The sequence below is a fragment of the Octopus bimaculoides genome, chromosome 13 (assembly GCF_046866305.1).
Source record: "Octopus bimaculoides isolate indiv1 chromosome 13, ASM4686630v1, whole genome shotgun sequence".
Lineage (NCBI taxonomy): Eukaryota > Metazoa > Mollusca > Cephalopoda > Octopoda > Octopodidae > Octopus > Octopus bimaculoides.
In genome coordinates this window covers 38,340,677-38,360,130 of record NC_142940.1, presented here as the reverse complement: position 1 = coordinate 38,360,130, position 19,454 = coordinate 38,340,677, and the positions used below count along the sequence as shown (strand labels likewise).

Genomic DNA, 19,454 nt, shown 5'->3' with positions numbered 1-19,454 from the left:
AACATTAGCAAGATTTTGGGTAAGTCATTTATTTCTCTGTCATTATTCTGTTATTTATTCATATATGTATAGAAAATTTACTTGGGGAGCTTATAAACCTTTAAAATTTTTAAATAGACATTTTTATTTTGGGGATTTTCTTTTTTTTTTTTTTTTTTTTAATATGAATGTAGAGATAGATAAGTAAGATATGCAGAAATGGAAATAACATCTTTAATCATTATCATCATCATCAAATGATGATGATTAATGATGGATTGAAATATGTAAACAATTTATAGCAAGCAAGAAGAGGTTGAGGTCGTATGTAAATCAATGTATTCATTGTACATACACCTGTGCAAAGCTTACAGTTATTGAAACAGAAAGAAATAAAAGATATCATGTTTGTTTCCATTACTGTGTGTATGAAACATTTCAAAATGGCTCCTTGGCTTTTCTTAAAGATTCAGTATTTACACAATAATCATGTGCTTCAAAGTTGGGTTAGGGGAGTAAATTTTTGATAAAATGATCAGAAAATTTTATTGAAGGTTCTTAGTTGTGTCTTTGAAATTTACTTTCGATCAGTTTGATAACTTCAGAGATCTTTTTAACCTTTTTATTTATTTATTTAGCTATTTATTTTTACATGTTATTTTTTTGATAGGGGCCAAATGGAAAGCTATGTCTAATGCTGAGAAACAACCGTATTATGAAGAACAATCTCGTCTAAGCAAGTTACATATGGAGAAACATCCAGATTACCGGTATCGGTAAGTATTATTCATATCTTGGCTATAATTCAGTTATTTGTAACAAAAAACAAGGCTCAGTTATAAAGTATGGCTTCCACTATTTTTAATGTATTCATTTTAATAATATTCAGACCAATTCCTATATGGAGATAATAATTCAGTATTGTGTCATAGACTTTATTTACCATTTTTGTAATGAATTCTTGACATAAGTGTGTTTGAAAAAAAAAAAACTTTAAGCAGTGCTGGTTAGATGATAGGCAAAATATACAAGATGATGCCAATACTTATAATACCATACGTAGGTTATTTAATGCTTCTCTTATATTTTGGTGAAGTATTCCTTTATCAAATATGTGATAGAAAATAATTCAAAGATGTTATTATTAGCGGGTCACTCTGACAATGTATTTAAAATTTTATTCCACTCACATTTTTGCAGACCAAGGCCAAAAAGAACATGCATAGTAGATGGGAAGAAACTGCGGATATCAGAATATAAAGCTTTGATGAAAAGTCGAAGACAAGACATCCGACGAGTTTGGTACAATGAAAGTGGAACAACTTATGTGGAAGGTAAATACTCCTACAATAAAATTACTAAACCATTAACTTTGCTTAAACATTTATTGTTTGTAATATGGTGTCAGAGTTTTTGTCAGATAAAACTCACAAATGCATGCTGCATCTAAAAATGTAACCCACTTATTGTCAGTGATTGGGACACGGCTTTGAGTGACGAAATGTTAGACACCTTATTACAAACAATAAATATTTACATGAAGTGAACAGTCTTTGTGTGTTGTTTTTGAATGGCTAATTTGTGTCTTACCCTCTACAGCTGTCTTAGTATGCTTATATGTAAATGCTGACATGGATATATATATATATATATATATATATCTTATAGTAAAAATGGATACATAAGGGTGGAAAATCACAGGAATAATACCATATGTCCAACGCAAGATACAATATGTGTGTTCAATTCCTTCAAGAATCAATAAATGAATTTATAGTATTCAGTCTCTAAAGTGTCTAAAAGGTACGGTAAAAAGACAAGCAAATACAACAATAAAAACTTTAGAAATATCATGAATGTTCAAAATATTTATTAAAAAAATATTTATAAATATGCATGATTTCTAAGTTGTATAAAAATATGACAATTAAAGTTAAAACATTACGATGTGTAAACGTACATTATGATATAACATATAATGGGTAAATATATACGGTATGATGAAGTTATAAATTTACATGTATTATATTAAAAACGTGTACATTAGGACAGGATTTTAAAAAAAACAACATATAATATAAAAGTTAAGTTAAAAGTATACATCTACGGACCGTTTCTGAGATGTGTCTATTAATATGGTGTTGTACTCGTATTAGAGATTAGACACTCCCTTCATCAGGATGTTTGTTTTACATATAGAGAGGAAGGAAAAAAATATAGAGAACATAAAAAGTTTAGAGTGATATAATACAATATACAAGTAAAACAACTGGACACAACACCTTACATCACGGCTCCTTTTTCCTCAATTGCAGAATTACGTATATATATATAAAAAATTTGAAATATATATATATATATACATACAGAGGGGCAGGAGCAGATATGGATGTTCTCATACAGTAACTAGTAGTGATTATGCACATCTAAAAGTTAAATAGAATAATAGATAGATGATGTATATAAGCCTCTTTATTTGATCCTTGCAATATCTTTAAAACTTCTTCTGTACTAAATCTGTTGTAGTTCTATGATACAAAATCTATTTTAAAGAGTTTATTTTGAAATTAACTGCCACTACCCCTTTATGATTTTAATTTTTGTCGTTATAAAAACTCTTTAATGAATTCATGTTCCGAATCTCAACCATAATAAAGGAAAATAATTACATATTTTAGTACAATCTTCCAGATTGTCGATTATTTTCAAAATTAATTCAAAAATATAGGTAATGTCTTTTATAAAGAAATCTGGCCAACAATGGTAAAAGCTGTGGAATCCTATGAACCCCTTTTGATACCATCTCATCTGAGACCCCTCCACAGTTCAATCATACAAATTCCCTGTTTTAAAGTAATTTAAACTAGAATCCTACATCAAAATTTATGTTAATTTACATTCCAAACACCAGGTTAATTACGACGGTTACTTTATTAAATTCTTCATTATATTAAGAATTAATTGAAACAAATAGTGTATTTGATGAGTTTATTTTTTATATGTGTGTGTTTGACTCTGTATTTTTAGTTTTTCTTTTTGCATGTCTTCTTGTTTTATTTTCTGTTTTAGTTGTGTTTGTTTTTCCCTCACCCTCTTTTCCTACTAACTCTGACCATACATAACGTAGGAGGAACAAATCCATCCTTTAGACTTCCTTAAGTTCAATATTCGCAAACAGATCCTTTATCACATCATATTAACATCCTCATATATACAAACATATATACATATATATGTGTGTATACAATAAAGTGAAGACCATGTCAGGATGATGGTTGCTATATTAGGGAAAGGAAGAGGGTTAGAGAAAAGGCCCCTAAATTTAACATTAGGAGATGCATCATTTCATAAAAGTCTCCATGCTTAATTCTCCTGTTAGAGAAAATTGCTTTGTTGTCTTTTATAAAGTAGATTTTTCTAAGAGTCCTCCTATAAGCATTGCCACAAAACCTCACTTCTTTTGTGTCTGTTAGTGAAGCCCCATCCCTTCTGCTAGAGTCCTATGCCTTGCTCATTTTATACTGTAGTGCTGTAGTAAAGAACTGGTCTTTCGGCTTATACATGTGTGTATTTGTGTATGTGTGCATATATGTAATTGTATTATTATATGTATGTATAGACTACACGTATACAGACCCATGTAAATATATATATATATATATATCTAAGTGTGCATGTAATACACACCCTATGCTTCATAACATATAAGAGCAATATATATATATATATTATCCACATTGCTTTTACTTAACAGATGTGGCAATGCTGAACAAATCTCTAGGAAATGAAATTTCGTTAGAAAATAGTAAATATGGCACTCTTTGGCCAGGTAAGATTTTATTTTCTTGCTTGTGTAGTTGGCATTGTTTGAATTTCTTGTCCTGTTACACCCTCCCCCTTTTTTTTTCCTTTCCTGAAATGTCTTTGATATTTGTAAATATTATTGAACCATTCATTGGTTTAGCTGGAGCTAACTGGTTATATACCATTTCAAAATCAAGCGTACTTGATGTATTTATTTCCTTCTCTTATCATATATTCTGTTGTGCCATCCATCCCAGACCACATACTAACCCCTCTACCTAGTTCTTTCTCCTCCTGGTTGTCAAACCTCTGGAACTTAGTTCTTAATTGAGATTCCTGTCTGACAATCATATCTATCCAGGCTCATTGGATGTACACTTTTTTCTTTCTTATCATACATTCATCTCCTGTCTCAGGCCCTGCACTAACTCTTTCCCTTTCTCCCCCAGTATCTCATCCCTACCTATGATTTTCCATCTCAATACCATCACAACCCAAGCTCCTCAGAAGAACCAATTTTTTCCTCTAGTCACACATTCAGTGTCTCTTGTCTCAGGCCTCGTGTTAACCCCTGCACTCAATCCTGTCTCTCCAGTATGTGAATCCTCTGGAATTTACTCCCTGTCTACCATATTCTTGTCCCACAAACGTTAATATAAAGCAATTCAAGCCGAGCATCCATTGTATCTATTTCAATGGTGTATGAGGGCTCATTTGCTACAGAATAAATTTAGAACTACTCCACATTAAAAAAGGGCTGGACGAAGAACAGCTGATTAGACACCCAATAAATACACTGATCTCAAATGGAATGTAAGTAAACAGTTGGCATAGTTCAGATCGTCCCCAAAATCAGTTTGTACAACTAACCAGTGATCCTCAACTATTTTGTTACCTATGGGCCCCTTTGGTTCCAATTTTACTCTGCTGGACCCCTATGTTAAAAACATCCTATTTTTATAATTAAGTATTAGGAATTAAATAAAAAATATTGTTAAAATTCTTTGTATATTGTAGAAGTATAAACAATTTATTGCTCATACGTTTTAACAATAAAATTTCATATGGACCTGCAAGGGGGGTGGGGTCCAAACAGACTCTATTTGAGAACTAGTTATCTAGACACTATCCTTGATTCTTTTAAAACTATTTGATCTCTTTGTGGAATATGGAATAGTATTAGAAAGATGAGAATAATTTGTGGATTCAGTTTTCACTCTGGTTTATGAAAAATTGTCCCAGCTTTTTATGTTTTGTTTGTAATTTTTGTATTGTGTATATGTGAATGTATAATAAATACTTTACTATGATTCATGTTTGTGAGTGTATTTGTTGCATGTGACTTCCATTTAAGAAATAGATATGGCTTAAGATGTGCCCAACCCTTTTGTAACTGTATTTCTAATGAGCAAACCATCCAAATGTTTCAATTAATTGTTTATATAATTAAGATTTTGGAAGTCTTTAGTAAAAATATCATATATCATGTCTGATGTTTTAGCTCTGAATTTTCACATTATCGTTTTATGTTGTAATAAAATTTGATCGAGACTTTAAATTAAATATGAATATATTCATAGAAGTGTTCTCAGATTGGCTGCTTTTAGGAGCATTAAACCTTTAGGATTATGTTCAAACTGGCCAGATCTGGCCTCTCATACATAACCTATAATGTTATTATAAAAATAAATGATTTCATCATTGAAATCTCAAAAGCTATAACATAATGCATCATTAATTGGAAACAATGTGACTAAATAAGCATGACATTTGACAGAATAATCTGAATGCTAACTCTTTCTACCTGTTTTGTTCGAACTGGCCAAATTTGGACTCTCATACCTTACTGTCATTCTAAAACTAAACAATCACGTCATTGAAATTTTGGAGTTATGATATATTGTATGGTTAATGCAAAACAATGTGAATAAACAAGCATTAGTTTTGACAGAGTATTCTGGATGCTAAAGAGTTAAATGAATAACTGGAATTGATGTCTGTTTAGTTATTCAGTTACTTATTTTCTTATTTGCACAGTGCTCTTTCAGGTAGACTTATCTGTTTTGGATCCTACTAACACCTTCGTCAGGAGACAAATATCTCCTGATGAAGATTCTGAGTAGGATATGAAACAGATACTTCTAACTATAGAGTCAATATATTTAATTCTTTGTAGACTTACCTGTTTTGGTCCTACAAACACCTTCATCAGGAGACAAATATCTCCTGATGTAGATTCTGAGTGAGAAATGAAACAGATGCTTCTAACTATAGAGTCAATATATTTAACCCGTTAGCATTCAGATTACTCTGTCCAATGTAATGCTTATGTATTCACCTTGTTTTGAATTAATCATGCATTATCTTGTAGTTTTGAGATTTTGATAACTGGATTGTTTCCTTTTAGGGTAGGTGTGACAGACTGGATTTAGCCAGTGTGAACATAAAACAAATAGAACATTTTGGCCAGATATGGCCAGTTTCGATGCTAATGGATTAAATTATATATTTTGCATAACTTATATAACCCTTTAGCATTCAGATTAGTTTGTCAAATGTAATGCTTATGTATTCATCATGTATTATCTTGTAGCTTTGCGATTTCATCATCATCATCATTTAACGTCCGCTTTCCATGCTAGCATGGGTTGGACGATTTGACTGACGACTGGCAAGCCAGATGGCTACACCAGGCTCCAATCTGATTTGGCAGAGTTTCTATAGCTGGATGCCCTTCCTAACGCCAACCACTCTGAGAGTGTAGTGGGTGCTTTTACGTGCCACCAGTTCGATTATTGAATTGTTTACTTTTAACATGACAATGTAGGGTAGGTGTTAAAGACTGGATTTGGTCAGTTTGAACATAAAACAAATAGGATATTTTGGCTGGATATGATTGGCTTATATTCTAAAGGATTAAGCTATATATCTTATATATATGCATTATTTTGTAAATTAGTCTTTTCTTCATTTTATAACCGAGAATACCTCATCAATATTTATTTATCTATTTATTTATTTCTGCAGGAAGTGAAAATAGCTCACCCTATGACACCAACCAATTACTAGGGTCCAATATGTCTGGTAAAGATGGCAAAGATTCAGAATTCCAGGGTAAACTCAAATCTGATGAAACAAACAGTGAAGATGGAGATGGCAGCGACATTAACGATATTATGTCCGATGTGAGTCTGGACGCTTCATACAGCACGGCTGGCAGCAATAGTTCACACATGCAGCTCGGCGAAGTTGCAGCATCTGTATCATAGCCAACAACATCAATACACAACAGAACCTGAATTTAATAGGACTGACTGTCTGTCTGTCTGTCAGTGTGTGTGTGTGTGTCTGTCCGTCTGTGCTCTCTGATTTGACAATATGGCCCAAGGTGACTGAAACTCTGAGCAGGCCATGACAAAAAAGTAGGGAAAAACATGACATTTGGAAAGAAAAAAAAAGATAAAATATTGTATATGTGTGTGTGTATGTAAGTATATATATAAATATACATACATCTATATATATGTATGCATATATACACACACATTAACAGATTTGTACATTCACATGTATGTGCAAGCAGAAATGCCTATATATATATTTACATATATATTGACAGATCATCCATATATATATATATATATTCTTCCAGACTATTGGAACTGGTTTCTTCTATTAAACAAACAAACAAATAAATGAAAGAAATTTAAGAAATTAAGTAATGATGATAATAATAATAATTATTATTGGTATTATTATTATTATTATTATTAAAACAATTGCAATTATAAACAAAAAAGATTTATAAGTGGACAAAGAGATGATTGGAAATGGAAAAGAATGTTAAACTTTAAAAAGAAATCTAAATAAATAATATCAATAAATTATAATAAAAATAATAAAATTAATGATAATAATAATAATTATTATTATTTTATTATTATTCAAAAAACAAAAAAGAAGAAATAGGAATAATTTTTTTCCAGAAAGACAAAGAATAAAAAAATAAAATCAGTGACAAATGCAAATTAAAAGTTATTAAAAAACTAAAACAAGAAAAAGACAATTGAAAAAAAATTATATTAAGAAAAAGCAAAACAATAACAATGAAATTGAATTATGGTTTAAAAAAATAACAGAGAGACAGTGAAAACAAAACTGTTCAACAAGAAAAAAACACATTTTTCTTATTCTCCCCCCACCTCCCATATCATTTGGTTTTGTTTTGTTTTGTTTTTTTTATTTCTTTTGGCAGAAGTTGAAGAATGCAATTTGGTTCTTGGTTTAACTTTAATGCCAGTGCCATCTATGACTCCGTTACTTGTCTCTATTTTTTTTTTATTTTGTGTTTTTTCTTGCTTTTTTTTTTTTCAAGAAAAGAAGAAAAATACAGGATCCTTATTCCATATTCATGTCTGTGCTTCCAACACTACCCAAATCCTCACTCTTTTATATATATTTTTTTTTGTTGTTTTCCTCTGTTGAAACCCCTACTTTCCTCTTCAGTCACCCATCACAGAAACCAGACCTATGCATACATACATAGTCACAAAATATATATATATATATATATATATATATATATATATATATATATATATATGTATATATAGAACACACATAGACACAGTAAATGCAAAATGATTAGCAATGACAAAGCTGGCTTTTATGTTTGTCAGTGCATCATAAACATACTACTGCAACTAAATAATAATAAATGATAATAATAATAATAATAATAAAAAATATTAGAATAATAAGATTTTGGTTTCTTTGTTTTAATTATTTGAAAACATTCAGCAATACTTATTTGAATTCCTCACACACTCAGTTTATTTCATTCACCTTTATTATTATTATTATTATTATTATTATTATTATTATTACAATTATTCATTCATTCATTCAATTGGTTTCTTGTAATATTTTTAGGTAGATTAGTTCCAACGCAAGGAAACTCATCTCACCAAAATTCTGCAATACTAACTACTTTCCAGGAATATGGTTCTTTCTGTGGGCAGACACCTTGAACTGTACTCAGGGGGGAGTTTTTTTTTTCTTTTTCCCCTTTCTTCTCTCTCTCTCTCTCTCTCTCTCTCTCTACCTCTTTAATGCTATCCCAGAGTTCCTTCAACATTGCATTTCAGCTCTTATTACAGAAAAACCACATAAATTAGTCAACAGACAGAACAAGACAGAAAACTTCATCCATGAGTGCTAGTCAGATTGAGATGGTTTTTGTTTTTTTCATCTGCAATATTGTGTGTGTTTTGTGATAACTAACTATAAGAAGTTTAATAGTCACGTGTTTTGCTGTTCCATTCTACTGCACAGCATTCTGGACAAAAATAAGTCTTTTGCTATAGCCTTTGGCTAACCAAAGCTTTGGGAGTGAAAATGGTGGATGGGAACTAGGGAGCCTTAGCAGAAACATTAGAACATTGGGAGAAATGTTTTGCTGTATTTGTTTTGGCTCTTTACACTTTGAGTTCAAATCCTGCCAAGGTCAACTTTGTCCACTCATCCTTTCAGGGTTGATAAAAATACTAATCAAGTACTGAGATTGATGGTATCAATTAACCCATCCTCCCCAAGAAATCGCTGGTCCTGTGCCAAAATGTGAAAGCATAGTGTGGCATGAGTATTAAATACTGTTTGGACAACTGCAATGTTAAGTTTCCATATGAAAATATTTTACTTGAGGAAATAGGAGCAGGTCAGTAACAGGAAATATCCACTGAGTGAATATATATATATATATATATATATATACATACCTTGCTTGGAAATAGGTGAGTGTTGGCAACAGGAAAGTGTCCAGCTGTAGAAAATCTGCCTAAGTGAATTCTCTCTGACCCAGGCAAGCATGGAAAAGTGGACATTAAAACGTTGATAATGATAGTTGCTGTATGATGCACTGGACATGGAGTAGTGTTTGATCCAGCTTTAAATGTTTGTGTTATATTCAAACATTCTACTGTGGAACCTTCAGCCACTTGCGTTTCATTTATAAGCACAGAAGGTATGAATTGGCAACATATAGGGCAGTGATTGGCAGAATTGGTAGAGCAATTTGTAAAACAAATGCCTTGCTGTATTTAGTTTTCTCTGTGTTCTAACGCTGCTGGACTTTTCTTTTGCCTTTCATTCTTTCCAGAGCCAATATAAAATAGTACCAATCAAGCTGTTAGTGTAGTATAATTGATTATATTCCTCCCGGTAAAATGTTATGAGCTTATGTGTTAGTAGTATTTGCCAGCGGCTATATCAGTAAAGAGCAAACTCTTTGAGACCCTTTTTTATCTTTATTTCCCTGGATGAAATTTCAGTGGTCTTAGGTAAAATCAAGGGTGTCGAAAACAAACAAACAAAACAATAATGTTCTCATACATACATAACATGTAATAAAGGTATGAAGTATTGAACAAGACCCTCTTGACTTACTCCTCTTGACTTTCTCCCTACCTGCAATATTATTCCCTCCCACAAATGTCATTAGTTTCCAGTAAAAGAGGTCAAGTAATGAAACCAGTTTCTAATTGGCATAAAAAGTTTATTATAGTTATATTATTATTATTATTATTATTATTATTATTATTAATAAGGCGGCGAGCTGGCAGAATCATTAGCACACTGGGTGAAATGCTTAGTGGTATTTCACCCAAAGCTATGTTCTGAGTTCAAATTCCACTGAGGTCAACTTTACTTTTCATCCTTTTAGGGTCAGTGTAATCAGCTAGTCCCTTTCCTCGCAATTTCAGGCCTTGTGCCCATAGTAAAAAGGATTATTATTATTATTATTACTACTACTACTACTACAAATTTTTTGCAGATTCAGTTGAATTAAATTTGCAAAATCTTTCCTTGTTTCCTCTTGGAATCATTTTTTTAACTTGTGAATGACATGAACGTTAAATCTTCCAAACTTGCCTGCTGTCCCCTATAAGTTTATTACAAATACATCAGAATTTTTTTTTCTTTGTTTCTCTCTATAAGCACTATGAAAATCAAAAAAATCAATCTTTATTTTATTCAAATAATTTTCTCAAATGATTGATATTATTAACATCACGATCATCATCATCATCATCATCATCATCCTCATGAATATATAATATTTACTATTTATTTTGCTAACTTTCATTTCACGACTGGAAACTTGTTATTGGTTCTCCCTGCCCTCTATACAAACTAAAAGACATAACATGACCAAACCAATTATGGACTGGCACAATGCAAGATTTAATCTCTCTTATTTGTGTTCAATTGAAAAAAATTGGTTGTGACCAGATTAAGATGGATCCCACATATTATAAACAATTGACCTTCTGCTGCTCCTATCCCTTCCCCCACCCCACCTCCTTGTGACATCTCCACTAAGAGAGAAAGAGACACAGAGACAGCTGAAAGTCTGAGAGGATACTGTCTTGGAACAAGCTAACTCTTCGACCAGTAGCTGAAGTTGTGTAGTTTCTTTTTGTTTTCCAACTTAGTTTTTTTTTTTCTAAAATAAATCTTTAAAAAGTTTTTTTCTCTAAATTTTTCTTATAGAATAAAAAAAATAATGGTTAATTCTATAAACGTCATTGTGTAGATGTTTCAAATTTTGTCTAACTGACAGTACAAACGTTCGGGTATCTTGAGAGAGAAAGAAAGATTTGGAGATATCAAGTGCCATCAGTGGCTCATTAGCCATTTATGGAATGGAACTTTCGCAATTCCACTTTAGTGATGTCTTGTAAACAGTACAACCAAGAAAATGAATTTCTATACCTCAAAAGAAATCTTATGCAAACACAGCTAGGATTTTAGTCTTAAACATTATACCTGGTACCTGTTCTGTGGCTATTGGCAATGCATTATTGCTTCTACTTCATGCTATTAGTTCCCATTTGTTCATTGTTCTCTGAAGGTTATTAGCCATCAAGGTGCTTGGGCTTCTGAATTCTTTCTTTCTTTTATTTCTGTGTTTGTTTATTTGTTTCTTAAGAAAAGTCCCCCTTTCTTTCCATTAAAAAAAAAAACTAAAATATATTTCATTTTTGAAATTCTTAATTGGTTCAACAGTAATTATTAGACCATTTTTATTTACTGATTTGACATTCTGCAATATTTGCAAAGAAATCGATCAACATTAATTGCTAACAGAAAATAACTTTCCTGTCCCCACCCCCACCACCACCAAAAACCAAACCACACCTTACTAATCAATCATAAATACTAGTAATGCAAGAAAACTAATGACATTCTTGAGGTACCGATATTTTTTTTAACTTTGACAGCTGCAGTTTTGTGGGGGTGAACAAACACTCTCCCCTTTTTTATTACTGTAGAGCTAAATTTGGGGTTTCAATAAAAAAGAAACAAAAAACCTTTGACCTCAGTCTTGGAAAAAGAAGCTATGCATTTTGTGTGTGTGTGTGTGTGTATGTTACCTAATTGTGGTGGCAGGAATCTTGCCCCTTCTCCAAAAGTTAACACAAACTAACAGCATTCTTTGATGATGATGATGATGATATTGATGATGTTGATAATATTTAGTCCATTATTCTGCTGGACTCTGTTCTAAGAATCAAAATAAAGGGCTTCCCCCCATACATACAATAGAACAAAAGTTACTACAAGTACTTAATTAGCTGAGCAAAAACTTCACATTTTCTATAATTATTTCTGAGTTGAAATAGAATAAATGACATGATGTCACGTGGATGCTCCTCTTCTTATGTAGTGGTTCCCTATTAGAGAAGAAATAAGGAATCAGTCACTCTTTAAGATTTAATGTATAGCAATATGTTTGCCTTACAACCTATACACACACGTCTTTATATATGTGTATATATATACACATACATACATGCATGCATTCATGTACAGATGTGTGTTGGTTGTAATGTCTTGGCCAAAGATTGGCCCAGACCATGTCTAACTTAATAGCACCACCAGAAAAGAGGATCTGTTTTGTCATTTTTAAGACAAGCTTGGTAGTATCATGGCCCATTCATATGCCAATTATGTAGAATTGTCTGAAACTTCTCATTTCAGTTGAAATACAGTGCTTTTGATGAAAATAATGAATTTATTAAAACCCCTTCATCCATTAAGCTCGTGTTTAGGACATAAAATACCATGAAATTTTGATAGAAGGCTTAATTTAATTCACTTTATGAAAGAGGGGCAGTGTAAAGCGAATTGGAAGAAAGGGGTTGATTTAATTTGTACACTTAATATTAATTATATTTCTGCTGAAAATCTATCATTAACTATTAAAAATAAAAATCTTATGCCAATTTTTAGTTAACAGGTTCATCCTTTTTTGCTGAATATTTACTCAACAATAAAAATCTTTCCTTAGTTTTGTTTACTTTTTAACTACAAAGTATCCCTGGGGAATAATTATTTTTAATTCGAACTAATTTTTTGGCGGGATGGGGGTAAATATATTTTGTCAATCAAATCTTGAATCTCTGCTTTCAAATTAGGCATGATATTAGAAGTAAAGAAATGTTTTGATGAAATCCTATTTCCATATCATCATTCAAAAGAATGGTTTGGAAATATTGTTTATAGTGTTCTAATATTGCTCAAACTAATGTGCTATGTATACATAGGAGAGGAATGCAATCTGTTCATTGATCATATCTTGAGCAGGTCATTTCACTCACTTGTGCTTTTGCTTCAGGTTAGGTGGCTTTGGTAAATATGGCTATGTGGTTAAGAAATTTGTTTTCAAGCCATGTAGTTTTATATATAATTCCACAGCGTGGCAGCTTAGGCAAATGTCTTTTATAGCCCTGGGCTAATCAAAGCATTGTGAGTGGATCTGATAGGCAGAAACTAAAAGAAGCCCATTGAATGTGTGTGCATATATATATATGCACATGTTTGTGTTGACATTGTGTGATGGTTGTAAACGAGCTTCACCTTCATACAAGTGGTGTCATTCGTTTCCAATCTTTCAGGCAAACATGTCTGGCCAGGGGCAAATATTACCTTACTTGGGAGACAGGTCGGAGTTATCAGCAGGAAGGATATGCAGGTGTTGAAAATCTGTTTCAACAAATTCCATCTGAGGAAAGTTTCAACTGACTATTATCCGCTTTCGTAAAGTTGCATGTAGTAGAACAAAATGGTTAGGTTCCTTCCTAGGAATACTGAAGTGGAAAATAACAGTGGTTCAACATAACGCAGCGTAAGTTTATTTTAAGTTCGCTTAAGTCAAATGTTCTGTTTATTTGGAATGGGTCAAATTACCTGAATAGTAGCCAAAAAGGAAAATATATGCAGATCTTGTGGGTTTTTTTTTAATTATTATTATTAACCTTACACCAACAGGTTACTTATGAATGAAAGAATGAATGAAACATAATAGAATTTTTAGGACAAATTCAGTCCCTGAAAAATAAAACTATTTATATTTTTATATATACTTGACCTGTCTGTTAAATATTATTTTTTTTTTTTTTTTTTTTTTTTTTTTTTTTTTAACTAAAGATATCTGACTCTTCTCACCCCGATATATTTAATTTCTATGGGGAGAAAAAGAAACCCAACAAAACAAATAATATATTCCATTTAAAAAAAAAAAATCAGCAAAAAAAAAAAACCACTAATTAGAATGAGAGATTAACTCTTCATTAGTATTCCAATCATAGAGAAAAAAATTTTTTTTTTCCAAACGTTATTATATATTAAATTTCATTTTATTTAATTAAAAAATCTTTCTTACAAAAATTTAATTATTTTTTACCTTGTAATATCTGGGTTCCAAGTGAAAAAAAAAAAATAAAATAAACCATTGAAAAAAAAAAATGTTCTGAATGTTAAGTTAATTGTTCAGTTGAAGAATTTTTTAATTTTTTTTTTTTTTTCTTTTGGAGATGTTAGAAAGAAAGACGAAACTAACTCCAATATAAACATGGGTATTCCGTTGTTTTTGTTTTTTTCATCCCCAAAAAGGCTGGGGGGAGGGGTGTCTGTTGGAGAGTTCATTTTTTTATCAAATTTCAGTTGGATTTATCCCCCTTTTTTTTTTTAAATTTGACTAAGAACTGCACAAAAGCTGGAGTTCAAGCAAAGAATAATAATAATAATAAACACAGTATTTTCTAGTTTTTTTCTTTTTTTTTTTTTTTGACAGTGCACAAAGTAACTCTTTAGCACTAAATTCACCTATAAACTTTTCAAATTTACCAAAAAACAACAACAAAGCAAAAAAAAACAAGACAAGAAGAAATAAACAAAAGACTCATCAAAATCTCAGACAAAAACCTTAATAAAGATGTTTCTCTGTTTTTTATTATTACTTTCTTTTTATTTTTTATTTGTCTTGCTTTATTTTATCGTGTTTGTGTGAGGCATGTGTGGTAAGTACCTTGCTTCCCAACTTCATGGTTCTGGGTTCAGTCCCATTGCATGACACCCTGGGCAAATGTCTTCTACTCTAGCCTTGGGTCGACAAAAGCCATGCAAGTGGATTTGGTAGATGGAAACTGAAAGAAGCCATCATGTATAATATATATATATATATATGTATATCTCTGTGTTTGCTCACCCCCACCACTTGACAACCGGTGATGGTGTGTTTATGTCCCTGTGTCTTAGCAGTTTGGCAAAAGAGACTGATAGGATAAGTCCCAGGCTTAACAAAAGGAATGAGTATGGGAGTCGATTTGTTCCACTAAAAATTCTTCAAGGTGGTGCCCCAGCATGGCCACAGTCTAATGACTGAAGCAAGTAAGAGATAAACATATATAGATAGATATCGCTTCACAAGTGTCTTCTACAATAATCACAGACAAAGCAGTGCCATTTGAATGAATTTGGTAGGTAGAGACTGTAGAAGGCCTATTGTGGATTTATGAATATGTATGTGTGTTCGTTTATAGCAAATGAATTAGAATGGGATGCTGAGTAGATGTACATGATATGGCTTTTTTATTGAAAAAGAATTTGTCTCGCAACTTGAATCTTATTCCACATCCTTGCCTAAAAATTACAGTGGCATGAAAACCAAGTTGCAAGATGCACTCTCAGTTTCAATTGAAGAACTACATACCTATATATGCAGATGTTTACAGCTGCGTGATTTGCTTGAAAATGCAAGTTATCTACTCAATAAACTAGCTGCCAGCTCATCACTTTCAGAATGTGGAATAAAAGCTCTTACTTGAAAAACAAATGAAGATTAGTGATAGGATGAGCATACAGCTATAAAACTTTGCCTCAATGATACATAATCATAAAATTCATAATATCCTGGAAGAATAGACTGATCATGAACGACTGTATGTACATATGTATGTCTGTGTGTTTTCTTTTGCTTTCAGTACGTGTGAGGTTATGAAATAATACTTTAAAATTTAGTTGAAAATAAAGGATGGTGAGTCAAAGTTCAGATCCGAGAATAAGCTACTTATGGAAACGTAATCTACAAATTGGATTGTGAAACTGGAAGTTTTAAACTTCAGGACTCCACTGTTATATTGGACATACTAGTACAATGTTCTCTCGTAGGCTCACGATGCATTTACCAGTAGCAATCGCAATACTCTATACCACATACTACAAAACAAAAGACAAGAGGATAAAATAGATGCATCATGAAAGCCACACTCATATCTCAACACAATGCTAAAATAAACACACAATACAAACATTACCAAATTAGCACATGGCTTCTGATATTTCCATATGGCAACAAAACAATTATACGTGACTGATGTGGAAACTTAAAGGTAACAAAATAAAAAATCTTTGGCATAAAAGACTACAAAATTTTACCCAGAATATAAGGCGCAGCGCAGACGCCAAATCTATTTCAATTCTTGGAAATAAGAAAGTGAAGCTCTTGAAACGTTGAATATGGTTTTAGGAAGTTTATTGTTCCAAACAAAGTTCAAGAAACAGGTACGAAAATATTAGAAAATCTATAAAAGATAAACCGGGAACACAATCGAGTGTTAATGAAACACACATACTCAAAAACGCTTATTCTTTTTGCTTTGATCCGGTGGTAGAATGCCTGTCATATTTACAGATGTGAGTTCGAGTCCCTCGGGCAGCCTTCGACCTTTTCTATCCAAAAGGTTTTTAACTCAATATTAACACGCTGTTACTTATAGTTTTACTTTCTTCGAGAGTCACCGTTCCTAAAAAGAGTTATTTCACGAAGTTTCTAAATTCTTACGACGTTTACAATATATATATTAATGTTCGTTTTATGTCGAGTTATAAACAAAAACAATTTAACATGAAGCTAAAGAATTACTCAGTAATTCTTATCATCCTCGTTTCTTATTCATCTGGAAGCCGCTACGTATTCACTAGACCTGCCAGAAATAGCAGCTAAATTTTTAATTTCGCTAACTCAAACAAGGAAGGACAAATTAGGTAAAAATCGAGATGTTCAAAACTCGGGGCTTAACAATAACAGTTTGACAGTGGCTAAGAATGATTATTTTTATTATGGCCAAGCTCCAACCAGTGCCACAGCAACAAAATCCACCCGCCACACTTCTCGGTCCATCATCACCGTTTCGAGGCTTTGGATACATTCCAGGCCAGTGTCTGCAATCAAGCTGTCGATGTGTGATGACGTTTTCCTCTTCTTACGTAACCACGAAGTAGGTGCCATACACTCGAAGGATATTCAGCATTTTGTAAAGATCGATGCTGTCAAACGCTTTGCTGAAGTCCACGAAGGTTATGATGGCAAGTAGCTGTCTTGATTTAACTCCTTCTATGAATGATACCTCTAAGAATGATATCCATAACAAATGTAACACATCCTATCTTTTATCTTTTACTTATTTCAGTCATTAGACTGCGGCCATGCTGGAGCACCGCCTTGAAAGATTTCTAGTGGAATGAATCGACCCCAGAACTTGAATTTTTTAATCCTAGTACTTATTCTATCAGATCTTTATTGTCGAACGGCTAAGTCAGGGGAACGTAAACACACAAACACCGATTGTCAAGCGATGGTGGGGGGACAAGCACAGACACGAAGACACACATACACTGTGTGTGTGTCTTCGTGCCTGCATTTGTCCCCCACCATTACTTGACAACCGGTGTTTGTGTGATTACGTTCCCATAACTTAGTGGTTCGACAAAAGAGATCCGATAGAATAAGTACCAGGATATATATATATATATATATATATATATATATATATATATATATATATATATAGTCTGGATTAGACAGACGGAAACTGAAAGAAGCCCAGCGTATATATATATATATATATATATATACGGTGGGCTTCTATCTAATCCACTCGCAAGACTTTGGTCGGTCCGAGGCTATATCAAAAGGCACTTGCCCGAAGCTCCATGTACTGGAACTGAACCTAGAACCATGTGGTCGAGAAGCAAGCTTTTTACCACGCAGCCACCACCAGCCACGCCTTCGCATATCACAAAAACATATCAGCAATGAAGTTCCACCATTAGTCATCCATTGTAATTTTTCACATTTTCCTGAGTTACCGTCCTCAATCTACCAATTCTACCTGACAAAAGCTGTTTTTACAGTTCCTTTAACATCCTCCAACATTACCCATTGTTACTGGAGCATTTGGAATGAATTCAAATGGAGCTAACAAATAGGCAGAGCAAATTTTTGGCAACACCAAAATAAGTGAATTGCAAAAGATGGTCTTTATAGGCACCTCATATATTTTACATAAATCCCTCTCCATGTAAATCCAGTTTTACTCATTCAGTGTTGTAAATTTTATAAAAAAAAGCTTTTATTTTACACTCAAGTATTGTTTGTTTTTGTTTGTTTTTTTTTCCCCCAATTGTATGGCACTTCATTTTTTTATCGTCTTTAGATGCAAAACCTTGTCGTCCCTTGACTTCTGGGACACAGTTTGAAAAACGCTGGATATTCTGCCCTTGCATCCACTTGCAATTTTTTCTTTCCTTCTTTTTTTGTGGCGACCAACTGAAGGGTCGGGACCTACAGTTTGAAAAATGCTGAGATAGGGCGCTGAAAGGAAAAATGAAAGAGAAAGCCTCCACAGAACACAAACATGGAATTATGAAGATACACGAAACATGACTAACTGGAGATAATGTCATCAAGGCAACGAATACGTTGATTGTGACAATATTGAGATACTCTGCTCCTTTTTCGAAAGAGGACAAAGTCAGAGCTACAAGAATTCGATAGAAGAACTATGAACCTGTTCACAATTCATAACGCGTACGACTCTAAAAGGAACATCGATAGGCTCCACTGTCCGAGATGGATGGAGGAGTATGTTAAATGTGCTAGACTGTCAATTCTGAAATATTAGGTTTGAAAAACTACGCTGTGCGTAGTGAAGAAACAATATTATCTGAGTTCAAATTCTGCTGAGGTCGACTTTGTTTTTCATCCTTTCGGGGTAGATTAAATAAGTACCAGTTATGCACTGGGGTAGATGTAATCGACTTAATCCCTTTGTCTTCCCTTGTTTGTCCCCTCTGTGTTTAGCCCCCGTATGGGCAATAAAGAAATAAACATTATCTGAGGCAGAAATATCCAAAAAGTCGCTGAAACAGAAAATTCAAGAACGATAGAAAAGAGAAGGCATTATTATGGTCATTTCACGTAACAAACCGATACTGCTGGAAGTGAAGAGCGCTAGTTGTGGCTGATATATGGAAACCTGGAGCAA

General features: G+C 32.7%; 1 protein-coding gene across 18 annotated transcripts in view; it reads left to right on the top strand.

Annotated features, from left to right (window-relative positions):
• Positions 1-15,085, top strand: part of LOC106869449 (uncharacterized) — a 679,123-nt gene extending 664,038 nt beyond the window's left edge. For 12 of the 18 annotated variants that reach the window (XM_089361653.1, XM_052972434.2, XM_052972436.2 and 9 more), the window contains 5 exons: positions 1-19; positions 650-755; positions 1,180-1,313; positions 3,734-3,808; positions 6,811-15,085. The exon at positions 1-19 is cut by the window's left edge and continues 152 nt beyond it. In XM_089361653.1, the coding sequence (XP_089217779.1) occupies positions 1-19; positions 650-755; positions 1,180-1,313; positions 3,734-3,808; positions 6,811-7,052 (576 nt within the window). In that variant the 3' untranslated portion in view covers positions 7,053-15,085. The remainder of the gene's footprint in view (positions 20-649; positions 756-1,179; positions 1,314-3,733; positions 3,809-6,810) is intronic. The other 6 variants (XM_089361659.1, XM_089361662.1, XM_089361660.1 and 3 more) reach the window with 1 other exon arrangement.
• Positions 15,086-19,454: the final 4,369 nt, after the last annotated feature.